This window comes from Xiphophorus couchianus, chromosome 23 (assembly GCF_001444195.1).
Source record: "Xiphophorus couchianus chromosome 23, X_couchianus-1.0, whole genome shotgun sequence".
Classification (NCBI taxonomy): domain Eukaryota; kingdom Metazoa; phylum Chordata; class Actinopteri; order Cyprinodontiformes; family Poeciliidae; genus Xiphophorus; species Xiphophorus couchianus.
Genome location: NC_040250.1, coordinates 6,889,653 through 6,906,405, shown reverse-complemented (window position 1 = coordinate 6,906,405; position 16,753 = coordinate 6,889,653). Strand labels below are relative to the sequence as shown.

At 38.0% G+C, this 16,753-nt stretch overlaps 1 protein-coding gene across 9 annotated transcripts in view; it reads left to right on the top strand.

Moving 5' to 3' along the window:
• The window catches only part of dlg3 (discs, large homolog 3 (Drosophila)), a 115,657-nt gene that overhangs the window by 44,661 nt on the left and 54,243 nt on the right, over positions 1-16,753 (top strand). For all 9 annotated transcript variants that reach the window (XM_028009550.1, XM_028009549.1, XM_028009551.1 and 6 more), the window contains 2 exons: positions 15,176-15,229; positions 15,580-15,630. In XM_028009550.1, coding sequence (XP_027865351.1) covers positions 15,176-15,229; positions 15,580-15,630 — 105 coding nt within the window. The remainder of the gene's footprint in view (positions 1-15,175; positions 15,230-15,579; positions 15,631-16,753) is intronic.

Sequence of the window (16,753 nt, the reverse complement as noted above, 5' to 3'; positions counted from 1 at the left end):
TAAATAAATGTGGGTATTCACCCTTGGGGTCATTGGCTAAAAGAAATAGGTCTCGGTGTCACTTCAAATTTATACCACAGGGTAACAGAAAGGCTTGAATTACTAATTAGGTGCTCATTGTAACCCTGATCAACCTAAAATGGTATAAAACCTGCAAAGAAAAGGTTCAGTCAAATTAATGTGGAAGAAATTATGTTTTTGCTGTTGATTGTTCGACCAGTGATTTTGTTTTTCCAGAAATAACAATATTAGATAAGCATTAGTGATCTTTGATGTGTTTGAATTAAATTTATTTGAAAAACTTTATTTGCTCCACAAAGAAAATTAGGCGTTTTTGTTACTGTTATTAAAGTATCTTCAAAAAGACGTCATGGATAGTCATGGATCTCCAGTAGCAGTCTTACAACAAATTTGAAAAGGCTTTTGACTGAAGACTGTTTCTGTATTACAGTATCATGACTGTCATGATATGCTAACAGCTCAATATGTGGGCAGCATTAACAATATTTCACAGTTGTTGCCAAGCACTGCTAATCCATCTCATTTGCTTTTGCCGTTCCTCTTTAGATCTACTCATATGATTAGAAAGTCAGGCTGAGATACGCTGGAATCAGGAATGTGATAATTCATAAAGAAACAGTCATATTATGTTTGTACTCTTCTCTAATTGTAGTTTTGTGTTGGCAAAGTGCAAATTATTTTTTGGTTTATTGAAAATCCACTAATCTTAAGAACTGTATAATTCTTTTTGACTATATCATGTGCAGACATAGCTGACAGTAAAAGTCACATGCCTATAATATTGTTAATATTGTTAATGCGCACATTTCTTATATTCTGCAACCCTATTTGTTTTGTGTTAGAAATGCACAAATCAGAACTTGTGGCCAATTTCCAAGCTGCAATTTTTGTAGCGATTTGATCTGCCAAGTATGATTTAATGGATTCAAATTTCCAGTTAGTGTGGTGAAGCTGAATAGAAGGCATTTTGTGTGTGTTCTCTAACACTTTTAAATGTAGTATCTTCAATGACAGAAACAGGTTGAAAACTGAAAGTGATAGGACAGAAACTCTAGCTTTGTTTTGTTTAACTCTCTCTCTTGAACATATTGAAGAAAATACAGTTTTCTTTCAAATTGCTTCTTACTTTTCTAGATACAGTAATTTAAAATGCACATAAAAAATTCTGAATGTCAAAAGTATTTTACATCTCTTTGGTTTCTTATGAATACTTAAGATAACTTTTAAGATTATTTCTGGAGAAAAGCTTTCACACCGAAGAGTGTTGTCAGCATGACCTGGGAGCAGTTATGCGTAACATATTTACTAGATGTTTCAGTTATTTGCCAGCCCATCACTAGTTGCGAACAAATAAGCAAATAAACCTAATCAGCAGTTGATGTCTCTATACATCTCTACTTTTGTTTTCCCAAAACAGTTTACTAGGAACAATTTAGACCAATTGTACCAGCAAACTGTACCAAATTCTTACTTTAGGGTTGGAATGAGTTACCTAAACAAAAACATATTTTTTATTATCTTAAAGATTTTCTCAATCATCTGCCATGCATCAAATAGCACTGGACAATAAATCAATAACAATAGCTGATGCGATAGACACATGATCAATGTTAATAGATATTGCAGCTGATAGAATATTCAATAACTTCACTGAATTCCAATCCAGAACCGCACAGCATTCTGGGGGAAGTAGGCAGGAGACAAGCTTTAGTTGCTCAAACTTTCACAGCTAACTAAGCAAGGTTGGTGGAATCAACTGACTCACCCACTGTTTGGTTACCTAGCAACTCAGTCACTAAATGGTTACCTAGCAACAACCTGTTGAGTAACTGACACAGCGGCAGCTTAAGTTTCACCATGCTTAAAACTAAAGAACGGTATGAAAACCGTGGATAAAAGAGTAAAGGTCATGCCACCAGTTTGGCAGTATTTCACATATTTAAAACAAAAAACTATTAATTAATTATCAAACGTTTATATCGTGATACGTTTTCAGCCATTTCGTCCAGCCATACTATCAAAGTATGCACACATTAAGTGCTTTAAGTCAAATACAGATACATGTAGTCAGGTTCAGATCTGATTTGTTGTCAGCACACTTGTCGACGGTGCTTCTGGAGCAGCACTGCTATGAATATTCGTTACACTAAGTACTTTTCCCTGTGTGGCTGCACTTGTGAAGGTCAAACTAGCTGGCTCCCATTTGGAGCTGCTCAGCATGACGGAGAGGTAAGCCAGAGCATGCTTTTGTGATATTACATAAAGATGAAGAGGGAGCGCTGCTGACAGCTGTGACGGGCTATTAATTAGAGCTTCATGGATGTACGTGTTGGGAGGAGGCGGGGTGGCTTAGTCAGAATGCTCAATCACAGCCATTAAATCTGGAAACTTTAAGCTTTAACGCTGCTGTTTTATGGGTGAACTAATTAATTTTCTCATCCAGATAAACGCTGGTGTTTTAGCCAGAGAAAAGTAACAGTTTACCTTTGTCGGCGTTGGATTTTCTTTATTACGTCTCGTTATGCCGTCTTTGTCGGTGACATTGAGTTTGTGCGCTTAGAACATCTCTTGCTGTCATTTGTTTCCTGCTCTCAAATCCGTCCATCTGTCACGCCTCTGCTCACCTCACTACTTGCCTTCCCTCCAGGCGCAGGCTTGGGGTGGGTGGGGGCTTCAGCATGAATGAGATGTTGGGTGCATGGTAATTTAGTTGTTATTGATTGGACTGCAGCGTGGCCTATGATCGGCCAATGGGAGCTGGAAGATCGGAGCAGCAGCACTGACTGCGTCTCTCATCCCACATTCTGCTGGAAAACATAATTCAGCGCCTTTTTAGATACAAATGCCTTACTGTGCTGTAGGAGTTGTTGCTAACTAACATCCAGGAACAATTTCCATTATGCACTGCCTATCACTTCATCGGCTGAGTTCAGCTTTCCGTCCTATTTTACAGCAAAGTTGCCACTGGAGGCCTCGGTAGGAACGGAGCTGATATGTAAATGTTTCCCTAAGAAGGAAAGGGTTATTGCCCCGTCAGCATGCCTTTGGTGTGCACATCCTGAACTCTTCTTTTTCCTCCCCTCTGCCTGCAACAAAGTCGAGGGCTGGAAGACAGAAATCATGCTGAGTCTTCAAGAAGAAAATGAGGCTTTATCTTTAATGAATTGACTCTTTTCAAGTATCATTTAGTTCAGGAATGCAACAAGACATCAACTCATGAAGCTTTTCACATTTTCATGTGATACAAGGAGAAACATTTATCTGTTTTATTGGAACATGATAGAATAGACCAAAGAAAACGTGGTAAAATGGAATGAAAATAAAAAATGAACCGTTAGTTTTATTACTAGGAGGGTCTTGATGAGTTAATGTACAACAGAAGGCACATGCAAATGTTTATTGTTCTGTTTTTCTTTTTCATTCTGAACCTGTATCATTTTTGTAGTTTTGGGTATAAATACAAAAGTTATTATAAAATAAAGAATTTTTTAAAAAGAAAATTAAATATGAAAATAGAGCATGCACTTGTGCTGCACCCTTAAATAAAATTCAGTGCAGGTAGTTACCTTCAGAAATAATAAATAGAGTCTATCTGTGTAATTTAATCTTTGCATGAACACATTTTGGAGTTCGCCATGTGACCATGCAGGGGACACAGCAATCATGTTGAAGAATGTGGCCTTTTTTGACAGAAAGTGACCTTTTTGGCCTAAATGCAAATTCGCTCTTTAAAACAAGGTGGTGACAGGATCATGATGAGGAGATACTTTTTAAGTAGCAACAGAGAAATTGGTCAAAAGAAAAGAACTGGAAAAAAGTATGGACTCAGTTCAGGTGAATAAAATAAAACACTATGTTTTTTAAGATTTTTATGCATCCAAAAATGAGAAAAGGGGATCCTTTCACTTCCACTTTAAAATATACACCACTTTGTGTAAATCTGTCACATAAAATCCCAATAAATCTCACTCAAGTTTTTGGTTGTAAAGTGACAAAAATGTGGGAAAGTATTCAAATTACAGTTCTTAAAATATTGGGTGAGTTGGATGTTTAAACTCATTTAGATCCCCCAATGGATAACTTACATTCAGCATAGAACCAAGATGGCAAAAACTTCACATGAAAGCATTTTTTTTTTATTTTAATAACTGTCATCCACGGTATTAATCAGCTTTAGATTAATCCTGATTATCCTTATTGTTCAGTGCAAGTAATGTCTACTAAATTTACCATCTAAACCAGGGCAGCAGAGGATGCATGTGTGCATCACAGGGTTTGATTCAAATCTTCAGAAAACTCAAATTGAGCCAGTTTTCCTCACTACATTACCAGATTTTCCATACTAATCTCTACATATTCCTTTAAGGAGGGGCAGACAGACTCAGGATTTGTTGTGATTTGAGGAAATGCATGTGTGCATCTGATCTTAGTAGGGAAGCCCTGAAAACGACGAGCAACATCCACTTTATGCCTCATGTCTGAACTGCATTAACTGCAGTGAGGCAGCAGCGAGAAGCTGGAGAGATGAAGGAAGGGGCGGTGGCTGAACAGGCTTACCAGCCAATACCATAGAAGTGCTGGTTGCCATGGGAACGCATTGATTATTTAACAGTTTTGGATGAAGCCTCTGCCCTGCGCTTGCCAAGGTTTACTGGGAGTCTTTGTCGCTTTACTGTCCCGAGGGTCTGAAGCCAAGCGAGCGCCGCATGATGCAACGTGAGAGGGACATGATATGCAAACACGGAAACGCCGAAAGACAAGAGACGGTCACCGCTAACGAGACATGAGATTGATAAATAGAGAAGTGTGTTGGACAGATGGGTGACTGGACCTTAGGAGCAGGAGAAAGAGAGTGCTTTCATCATTCCTGTTGGTCAGCTGGGACTTGTAATAATCTCACGCTGGGGAAGCAGTCTGGACTTACTGTCATTGTCTGTACATGAGGTCTCTGCGTCTGGTATGCTCGCTTGCTTTAGCTGCTTTTCAGCCCAGGGTGTTTACACAATGTTGTGCCAAAGCTTCTGTAATCCTAGAAGTGAAGGGAAAAAAAACAACTAAATAAACAAGTATCTGTTTGTCCCTCACAAATCCATCCATCCATCCATCCATCCATTTTCTAGCACCCTTGTCCCTAGTGGGGTTGGGAAGGGTGCTGGTGTCTGTCTCCAGCTAACGTTCCGGGTGAGAGGCGGGGTCACCTGGACAGGTTGCCTGTCTGTCGCAGGGCAACACAGAGACAGACAGGACAAGCAACCAAGCACACTCACATTCACACCTAGGGAGAATTTGGAGAGACCAATTTACCTGACAGTCATGTTTTTGGACTGTGCAGAAATACCCCGGGCCGGGAATCAAACCCAGGACCTTCTTGCTGCAGGGCAACAGCTCTACCAACTAGAGCTGTTGCCTTGTTGCCTTGTTACAAGCTTGTAACAAAATCCTTTGTTCACAAGGATTTGTGATGCTAAATCATTTGGGACTTCTCTCAGTTAACGTGATTGCTATCTGATGAAGAAATAATAATTGTTAAGCCAAAAACGCTCGCAGGATCCATTGTGATTGGATCAGCTGTCTTGCATTGTGACTGGATCAAAGCCAGCTGTAAATTCCTTCCATCTGCCATTTGCTATGGTTGCATTATTAAGAAAAACATCTGTCTTGAAAGTTAAAGCGGTCACACTACTTCATCACATTCTCATATATAGTATTTGTTCTTGTAAAGATAAAAACATGAAGGACTTAGACTGATGGTATTGCTGTATTTGATTCATGATAGTTGTAGTGAACTAATTCACCAAACTAAGGTAGAAATTTAGATCTGGTGACAAGGGAAAAGTATACAGTGATATTGTTGGTGCTTATATTTACATATACAACATAAAAAGACGCATAACCTTGTCACTGTCTGGCACTCTCAGGTACCATACTAATCTGTTGAAACAATTATATATGAACATTCAGGAAGGAGCAGAGTTGGATAGTAATTAGTTACATTTACTTGAGTATCTATTAAAAAATGTACTTTTAGGTGTATTTTTTTACTATACTGTACTTGAGTAATTTTATTATGAAGTATGACTATTGTCACTCTACTCACTGTGAGTAACTTCATTGAATGAAGAACAAACTTGTTTTAACCAAATATTAACTAGATAGACACTCACCTGAAGTGTTTCTTAAAGTTTCATAGCTTTACATTGAAAGAAATTAATTTGAATAACATTTTCTTTCATCTTAAATTAATTATTTTCATTTTGGTTTATAAAATACCCAAATTTCCACGTAATTTTATAATTCGGTTCTGTCTGATGATGTCATTTTAAAATATTAAATTAATGAGGTCTTGATCAGTTATTCAGTACTTGATTCAACTTTTTACCAAATACTTTTTTTTTTATCCTTACTTGAGTAATTTCTTGCACAACTACTTTTCACTTTTGCTGGAGTAAAAATATGTTAAAGTATTTCTACTCTTACTTGAGTACCGTTTTGGCTGAGATGGGAGACAAAGACAGAGTCTCTGCTCCTGAGATGAATGAGCATGATTTGGTTCAAAATGTTCAAATCGCTCCCAGAACAAAAACAAAGGACTTTTTATAGTAGTTAAACTGGTATGAATTTCAGCAGAAACGTCTGCGAACAAATCCCAACAAAGTGAACCAAGGCCCTAAAGAAGATTGGGCCTAAACTATTCCACGGCGATAACAGAACCGGCTAAAATCATACAGAAACTATTACTGTAATATGTTCCTGCTAAAGTTGCCTCCTCAGGTGAGACGTGTAGCTTAACAGATATTAGACAAGCCCCACTGAGCATTTCTGATCAGGTTTGTTGTGTTTAATGCAGCTTTGTTCTTCTAAACTAGTTATACTAATTTGTAGTCTGCTGTAGAATATTAAACAGTCCAGGTGTTGAAGTGCAGCTGATCATTTGCTAATATATTTGTGTTCAAATAAGCAGTCTCAGTCAAAGGTGGCAACAATGGTGGTGTTTAAACATGTCTCTTCAGGTTCACACATGTCGCTTTTATAGCTTTTGTCAAAACAAGAAGATTTTAGCAGAGTTTGGTGAGAGGAGCAGCGGCTGAGTTCAGTGTTGGGGACGAAGGAAAGACATTGTTCTTATATTAATTGAGGGGATTTATCTCAACCACTTTTTTGATATATTAAATTAATGTTGAAAAATTCAAATATGTCATTTTGATATCAAGAGTTGATTTATTGATTTATTTTACATTTAAGTGATACATTTTAACTGTTAGTTTTGACACAACTAATTACAGAGGACCATTAAAAATATATTTTTTAAGAAAAGTCGGAATATTTCAGACTATGTCACCCTGTTAATTTTTCCCCAAACTCATGAACAAGCTTTTGCTTACAATCCTCTCAATACTGTGGTTTTCTGTTTCTAGTGTGCCTTTTTCTAGCACAGTTTTTCCCTCCACTCAACTTACAACATGCAGCGATAAAACTTTCTGAATCCATCTTCATTTGTGATTTTTTGTCTTCTGGAGGGAGTCATTGACTGACTGCTGAACAGTTTAAAAGTTAGTAGATTTTCCCAGAATTTTGAAGCCCGTAAACAAAATCTCCATATTAAAAATCTGTCATGAATTGCGGTGTGAGGAGGTGAGGCAGACACTGAGGACCCAGGCTGGTGTGAGGAAAATAATGATTTTAATGATGGAAAAACACAAATCCAAAGTCCAAAAACCAGGCAGCACAGCTGAGCGGAAGGCTAAGGCTCAACACTGGTAGCAACGAATGGACAAGACGACAAACTAAACAGCGCGACAGATTAGACAAGGACCCGACAAAGACACAGAAACACAGGTGGCATTAAATACACAGAGGGTAATCACAGAACGAGACACACCTGGGAACAAACAAGGGGTAGACAGGACAACACGGAGACTCAGAGACACAGAAACCCAAAATAAACACACAGAAAAACTCAAATCAACACAGAGAAAACCCAGTCCTGACAAAATCACTTTTTAGTGGTTTAATCTAAATGTAAACAAACAATTTGGGTTTTCATTGGCACCAAGCCAAAATCGTCAAAATTAACATAAACTTTCAAAATATATCTTATATAATAAATGAGTTTAATTATTGATTTGAATTACTAAAATTATTTAGTGTCTATGTAATTTCCATTTATGAGATGAACCCGTAGTATTACATAATAGAGACTTCAGTAAAGTCCAGGTTTGCTGTTCAGGCGTTGACCTACATCTGTAATCTTTTTTGCCACTGCTTTTTTGATGTTGCCTGACCCACATTCACCTGCAACACACTCCAAACATCCCTATCCTCTTCTGATCCTACACCAGCCTATTGGCAGGAAAATTAAGATAATTTCAGTCAGATTCTGTCTTCAATTTGTCGTCCTCTGAGGGAACATTTAAACACAACCTCTCCAATAAACCGGTCAGATGTTATTGCCGTCAGTCAGCCATCTTTATGCTCTTTATGGGATTACAGAGACATGAGGGCAGTGGGATTGAGGGCCTTTCCAGTACGATTGAAGACACATGAACATTAATGATTAAACAAACCCATGTTGTGATTGCTCCTGCTGAGATTACGTTGCATTATTCCCCTCTGTTTGCTTGATACATGGGAATCAGGTAGCGGGATTAAGCTGCAAACCCAGGTTGTTATAATGCTGCTGCATGTAGGTTCGGTGATCCCACAGGGCTTCAGTGCTCCGGTATGATTGCTGGGATAAGCACCGCAGCCATCATCCTGCAATAGTGTGTTTTGTCACATGTTGTCTCAGTAATGGACTGAGTAGCTTGCTCTGACAGTCATTCAGGGACAACAGTGGTCAGTGTGTTTCCTGTGTAGCCCTGAGGCGTTGTTTCATCTCTCTCTTTTTTTCCCCGTATCAACTTGGTTTTATTGTTCTGATTTAAAATACCAGCTGTCATAAACTCTTCTGCTACAGATGTTGTCAAGATTATAATCACTTTGGGATTTTTGGGGGCATTCGATTGGGGTCTTTTTACCGAAATGTACAGCACAACTGCAGACGTGACCATCTGTTAGTCCATATGCAGATTACAGCGAAGGCCCGATTGTGCTGACTTGGGGAGGGCAGCATCCACAGCTGTCTGGAGTCATTGCATTTCACCACTGAGAGGAGCGGGCCAGACCTACAACCCCACATTTCCATTAACAGCTACTTTCAGAAGCAGGAAGCTTCACACAGAGAGGAGGGAAAGGTTGGAGAAATGGAGGAAACTCTCTAGCAAACCACACTGACTACATGTTTTAGATGTTCCTCTGCCTCAACACAACCCATTCAGATAATGACAATTCAGCAAAACCCTGTTAATCAGCCATCAATTGAAATGGTAACACTTTATTTGAATGGGTGTGCATAAGACTGACATGACATTGTCATAAACAAGACATGACAATGTCAACATTCATGAAGGAAACTTCATGAATGTTTACTACGGCTGTCACACTTTTAATGGACTTTTAATGCAAATCTCAATAGGACTTTGTGTCTGATTAAAAACAGAGACTTTAATGGTGCTTGAATCGTTTATGGATATACCAAAAAGTAAAATCTAGGTGCAAGAGGTGGTTCCAACATAACAAGATTCTTATTACAAGACCCTTGCAGTTGAAATAAAAAAAAAATGTTCATTATAGCTCAATGCCCAGGGCAGCACAGGCTGGTGGGGAGGCACAAGTGCTCACTAAATAAACATATCGCTCCATTTGAACTTTTTTAAAGTTTTCTATTGCTTTTGTACATGTCCAGTCAGTAAATAGTGGAATCACCCTGTATTGAACACAGTGTAAGCACTATAAGAATACGTATACACTAATGATACTGATTTGATTCAATGTTTTCAACCTTTTGTTGAGCATAGAAACATTACATTCTCAATGTCTCTAAGTTACATTATTAAAACATTTATTGTTCTTTTTTGCTAAATGTGCTTCATCTAGGAAGTGTGTGTGTATTTTCAGGTGTGTGTGTAGGGATGAGTTAGAAATATTTTTTAATTAAATTAATTTCAGGCTGTTTAAACAGTGCCAATTTACAACACATTATCGTAAAAGTCCTTTCAGTTCAATCAGGCTTACATTCCAATTAATCCTGGTTCAATTCAGTATTCAAATTATTTTTGAAAGTTTTCTGTCCAAGAAAATCCAGCAGATTGCATCGAGTCATTGAGAAGAAAAAAACTGAGAGAAAACAAAGTTTGAAGCTAATAAACTGCAAAAATGCAAATTGGAGAGTAGTGGGAGATAGTAGCACAGTGATAAATTTTGGTTAATGAAAAATCAACGTTCATGTCATTAGCTTTAATATCTGTGAGTTCATTTTAGCTGGCTGAACTTCACTGACCGATGTGATGAATTGTCACTTACTTTATGTTATCTCAAATGTACTTTAACTTTTATTTTAATCAACTGAAACTCATTTTATATAGTTTGCTTTGTTTAATTGTCTGGACCTAAGGAGGATTTGACATTAATGGAGGATGTGAAAGCAGACCTTTACGTATAACTAAAGATTAGAACTGCACCTTTTGAAAACAAAATGAGATAATTCAAAAAATTATATTCAACTGTTTGAACAAAAGCAATTTCCACAATTACTGCCAGAGAAAAAATCTATAAAATGCTTTTTGAATCATGACCTGTGTCATATTTATTTGTAGCAGTACTTTATAGCCGTTACCTGAAGCGATTTTCTAAAGTAAGTGAGTTTTGGTCATTTCACCACCTTTGTTCTTTTTGGTCACTTTCTATTCTCTTTTTATAATTTTCTAAAATAAAATGTGATTATGCATCTTGAATAAATAATATCTGACAGCAGAACATCACTCCAAGGTTGTTTGGCTTGATCAGGGGTCCTGATTTATATAAGATAATCCTTTCCAAAACAGAGAGCTGAATCACATTCAGCTGAAAAAGGTTTCATGTAAAGGCTGTGAATAAATGTGCAAAATAAATTGATACACAATTGTTTGTTTGTGCACAAAATGGAAGAAGGAAGGAAGGGAAAAACTGTGTGTATAAATTCAATTAACAATTAATTTCTCTTGTCTTTGTCATTTTGGAGTGGCAAAAAGAGATGGGCCTCTGTGTCACTTTGTATTTTACCTCTCTAAAACTAAAAGTGGATTACTATTGTCCATTACTACTGATAGGTTTATTTTAATTCCTAACTTGCAAAGAATCAACCAGAGACAAAGGTTACTTTTCCTTTCTGCAGAAGAGGAGAATTTGAGCCCAGACGCGGAAAGCCGCCGTCAAACACTGTCTGGGATCAACTCTGCCCGATCTTTGTCTGCATTTGGCTTTATTAGAAAATACAAGGAACGAGGTTGGGCTTTTTCACATAGTCACACAAAGAATTTGACCAATGACCTTTTTCTAACAACTACTTAAAATCTTGTAGACTCTTTGATCAACTTTAAAATCACAGCTCTGGAAAAAATGGAGAGGCCACTGCACTGAACCCCATTGAAAACCTCCTGGTTATTCCATCAAGTATTGATTTCTGTTCCTGAGTCAGTATTGTTGTTTATAAATGGATATGAACTTGTTTTCTTTGCATTATTTAAGATCTGAAAGCACTGCATCTTTTTCATTAGTTTGACCATTTCTTATTTTCTGCAAATAAGTACAAAACCTTTGCTTGGAATTTTAGTGACATGTTGTCATAGAATAAAAGAACAATGTTAATTTTACTCAAACATATGCCTATAAAGAGCATATTCAGAGAAACTGATCATTTTAAGTGGTCTTTTAATTTTTTTCCAGAGCTGCATATATATGATTTTTAAAAGTTACTTGTCTTTAGGGAGATTGTGGTTGGCAAAGATGGAGGAACTGCTGATTGTTGTTAAGTTTGTGAAAGGATATTTTTCTCTTGTAAGTAAATGTACGTTTTTGCTCGCGTGTTGATATGCTGCTGCAGTATAAGATTGCATTATTTTAAGCCTTTTTACTCATCTTTACTAGGAGTATCCATATGTATAGAAAGAACTAACAATGTTACTGTAAGTGAAGGGTAAGAATGAATGCAGTGGAGAAAACTTAAGGAAAGATCGCTACATATCTGGTTGGACCTCCAGAGACCCATCATCCCCAGGCAATGCTGTCAGCATCTCATTAAGCACAACATCCCAATCAGTCAAGGAAAAATCTAACCAGTTGGAAGATTTAAACTGTTTTTAAACCATCCAGTATCCAGCTCACTCTCTTCTTCTATTTCTGCCGCTTCTCTCTGCAGTCAACCTGCAGCCCCAAAGGGGAACACAAACACCAGGTGGCAGAATGGAGCCAAGCGCTGATAGTGTCATTGTTTCTTTGCTTTTTATATTTGTTTTTTTTTTTAAAGTTTATATGCTGCACTTGATTTTAGATGAAATTGCTTCTTGGAAGTGAAAAATCAATGCCTTTAATTTAGGACAAAAACTCTGATTAATATTCATACTTCATCCAAAATCATCTATGAGACTAAAATGGAAGGAGTCTAACAGAGGGTTTAGAGATTACAATAAAAAATCTGCATATTATGCATTAAATAAAAAATTCATGAGCAGAATTAAACAAAGGTTACCAGCGGGGTATGACTAAGAATGAGGGTTGTTGATTAATCTGATATTTGGTTAGTTTCAACAATAACAACAGAGCAAAAGATTCATCACAGTGTGACATATTGATGACCTTAAAAGATCCAGTCGAGACAATTAAATGGTCATCAACCTCCTGACTGAAAAAATTACCCAACATTTTTGTTTTTTTACTCTTCAACCAGTTCAAAAGCTGAGTGTTGCTGAAAACAGATGGTTGCATGCACTATTTAAACCGACACATCGTTTCACTGCCTCCTCACTTTTTAGGTTTATTTCAACTGCCAGAATAAAGAGAACAATAACTTTTTAAAGTGCTTCTACATTCCCAAGTCTTAAAAGGGACCTACTATGCAAAAATTATGCTTTGCATGTTTTTATACTTACATTTTGGTTTCAACTGTTTCTTAAAAAAAAGAAGAGAAAAAAAGGCCAACTGCTTAAACTACTACCCATCTGTTTATGGCAACAAGTTAATGTATTTTGGTGTCTGGAAAATGAGTCATTTCAAAAACTTCCTGATATTTAAGCCACATTTCACAGGCACTGCACTGTTACCTAGCAACCCAGGTGGAGCTCCATTGTGTTTGGTCAGCTGGTTTTACTGCTGTCTGCACTGTACAATGCCTGCTTCACAGATAAATGTTTTGTTGTTGACTTGCCATCCAAAAATCACTTGCTGCATTGTTGTTGGTTGTGCAATAGGCTCCATTTCTGCTTTTCAAAGATGTACAGTAATTGTTTGTAACCATTTTTACATGTAAATGTAAATGTTGGGTTGGGAGGCGAGGCTAACAGCATAGCATCGTGTTTAGATCTAAAGAGACAAGAGGCCCTAAAACAGCTCAAGCTGCAATTTCAAAGTAGGCTGAAGTAAGCAGATTAAAATCTCATTATCTATGAATGATTTTGTGCAAAACATGTATTGAACATGTTTGTGTAAAGCGTAGATCTATTCTAACCTGTTCAAGGAATCACAACAGCAGGTCACCTTTAAGTTTACGTACCATAATATTGTGTCTGTAAAAATTGAAGGAACCCCAAATGATGCAGTTACTCAGAAAGCTACATAAAAAAGTCAGATTACAGTTTAGAAATTCGCTCAGGGACAACGACCTAAGCAATATGAAACAAAACTTTGAAGTGTCGACCATTGTTAGAGTTGGAGGAAAACGTGGAAGACTCCAAGATTCAGAACACTATCTCTGTTGTAGGCATCATTCTTTGGGTTTTTTACTGAGAATTAAGTGGAAATATTAAAGAAACATCTCAAAACATCAAGCAAGGGAGTTAAATCCACAAATACATCTTCCAAATTAACACTGGCGCTGTACTTCCATATGTGTTTGAAACAGTGTATGTAAAAATATGATTTCAACTGAATCAGTACCAATTAAATCAGTCCATCCAACTATAGATTTCCTTTACATGCACTGTTAGACAGTTAAAAAATCATTACAATTATTACTAGAATTTGCATCACCAGAATTATTTCATTTAAAATGTCATTCAGTGGAAAAACCTTAAAATGTTTGTCAAGTAGGCGAAAGTAAAAGTAAAAACTTCAATAAATGGTGGATTGTTTAATATAAAATATCAATAAATGACAGTTTGGGGCTGCACAGTGGTGCAGTTGGTAGCACTGTTGCCTTGCAGCAAGAAGGTCCTGGGTTCGATTCCCAGCCCGGGGTCTTTCTGCATGGAGTTTGCATGTCCTCCCTGTGCATGAGTGGGTTCTCTCTGGGTTCTCCGGCTTCCTCCCACAGTCCAAAACCATGACTGTCAGGTAAATTAGTCTCTCTAAATTCTCCCTAGGTGTGAGTGTGTGTGTGCATGGTTGTTTGTCCTGTCTGTGTTTTCCTGCGACAGACAGGCGACCTGTCCAGGGTGACCCCGCCTCTCACCCGGAACGTTAGCTGGAGATAGGCACCAGCACCTCCTGACCCCACTAGGGACAAGGGTGTACAGAAAATGGATGGATGGATGAAATGACAGTTTGAAGGACTAGTTTATAGATAAGAACAAATATTTTTTATCTTGTTTTCCTCACTAAACCATTAGAGCTCAATTAAACATAAATTGTGATCATAAAGGTGTGCTTGAATGGAATATTTATTGGCCTGTTTTGTTTTGTGGGACATGCTAATAATATATTTGATGTGTTGTTCATAACTGATAACGGTTTTAGTGACCAAGTAGTGAGAAATTTAACTTTATCACAATTAATCACAATATCAATCATATATCAGACTGGTGTAAACGTGTCGTACCGTAAGCTGAGACACAAGCGGGTTTACTTTATGAGGTGTGTGCAGCGCATCTGGCTGTGGCAGGTAATAAACGGCGGTCTCTCCAGCCCAATCCTCATTCTCAGTCCTCACACCTTCCTCTGACTCGTCTCTTCTTGCGTTCGCAGTCCCACCGAGCCTCGTTGGCGGTTCCTATGGCATCCCAAACACTACTGTGCACACTTCATTACGTCTGTGCCTCTTCCAGCCTCGCACACCGAGCTAATGTGCCTCTCTTCATATTCACAGGCCAACCCTCCCCCCATCATTGTCAACGCAGACTCACTAGATGCAGGCCCTTATGTAAGTATCTTCTCTCGCTGTCTGCTGTACAGTAAGGATGCGTCTTATTCTGACTTTCTGTTCTGCATGGACGTGTTTGTATGTTTGTGTGTGGAAAAAAAGCCCTCCCCCTCATAGCGTGAATGCCTTCTGTTTAAAGCGCGTTCTCCATTGTCACATATGCCATTTTGTCTGTTTGTAACACCATTTGGAGAATGCATTCACTCTGTTTTGTAAATAAATTATTTATGGTTCTTTCTACAAACAGATGCTGTTAAAGATTTCACCCACATTTTTCCTCTGTTTTATTTTTCTGAAAAATCTAAATATTCATCATCCTTATTGTGACGTTTTTGTTTTTGTTTCAACAGGTAAACGGAAGCGACGGGATGTTTAAATATGAGGAAATCATTTTAGAGAGGGTAAGTTATATTTTATTCTTTGATACATTTCCTGCGTAAGGGATTTCTCCCCACTAGGTGGTAGCACGCAGCTCATTCTTTGTCAAATGAGCTTGAAGAACTCACATAAAGCTTTATGTGTGTACATACAGAAGAAAACTGTGTTTGTGAAGCTGCTGATCATACGTCAGTACAGTAAATGACTCTTATGTGTGACGTATCATGCGAGTAAGAGGCAAGTCTTTTTATATAGTCCATCTGCAGACAGGAGAAATGAAAAGTGCTCTCCTATCTGCTGCTCTTAGCAGGAGCAGTTCAACTTGAAGTGAGGAAGCTTTACGTTTCTACTCTGATTATTCCACCTCCATGTTGATGCATCTCTGAATAAGTGCACAGCATATTTCTGGCCCGTTTACTTTAAAGTGGCATTTCTGCATGCAGAGTTGCACCTTTCAGGGTCTGTGGTTGTGCAACGTTCGGTGGTCCAGTACAGCTTCTCCTTCCTGCTCTGCAGCAGCACTGCTGTGAAGCCTCAGCCCCACTCTGTCCTAATTTGTTGCGACTGTTTCTCATTAATTATAGAAAATAATAAAGTGAAGTCTTTTCTCAGCTGTCTTGTTTGCTGCCTATCTCTGCGGCCACGGCTGTGAGACGCAGCACTGTGCCTCGGCCCGCTGGATCCGAATGGGGCCTGTGAAGTCAAAGGGATGAGAATGGCTGGAGGTGGCAGTGTCGGTCTACTTCAGAGACCTAGAGGCACTCAGTCATGCAACAGAAATTATTTTAAGTGGGCTATATGTGCTATTTGTGTGGTGTAAAAAGGTTAAAATATCTCCTTTTGTAGAAAAATACATGCTACACACTACAAAATAAGTAATAAAAGTATGCATGAGCCGTGCTGATATCGCGTCGGGTTAATATCAATATCAGCCAAATGCTCAAAACTGCATCAGGGCATCCTTAGTTAGAGATACCAACTTTGGAAACATTCAGGCTCCTGATCTAAAGCTGGTAGAGAGACACACCCCAAAAGACTTGCAGTTGATTCTGCAAAGTGTTGCCTCAGGGGGGCTGGATATAAATAAACACACTTTTCAGTTTATTACTTATAAAAAATATTTGAAAAGCATTCATAATATTCCTT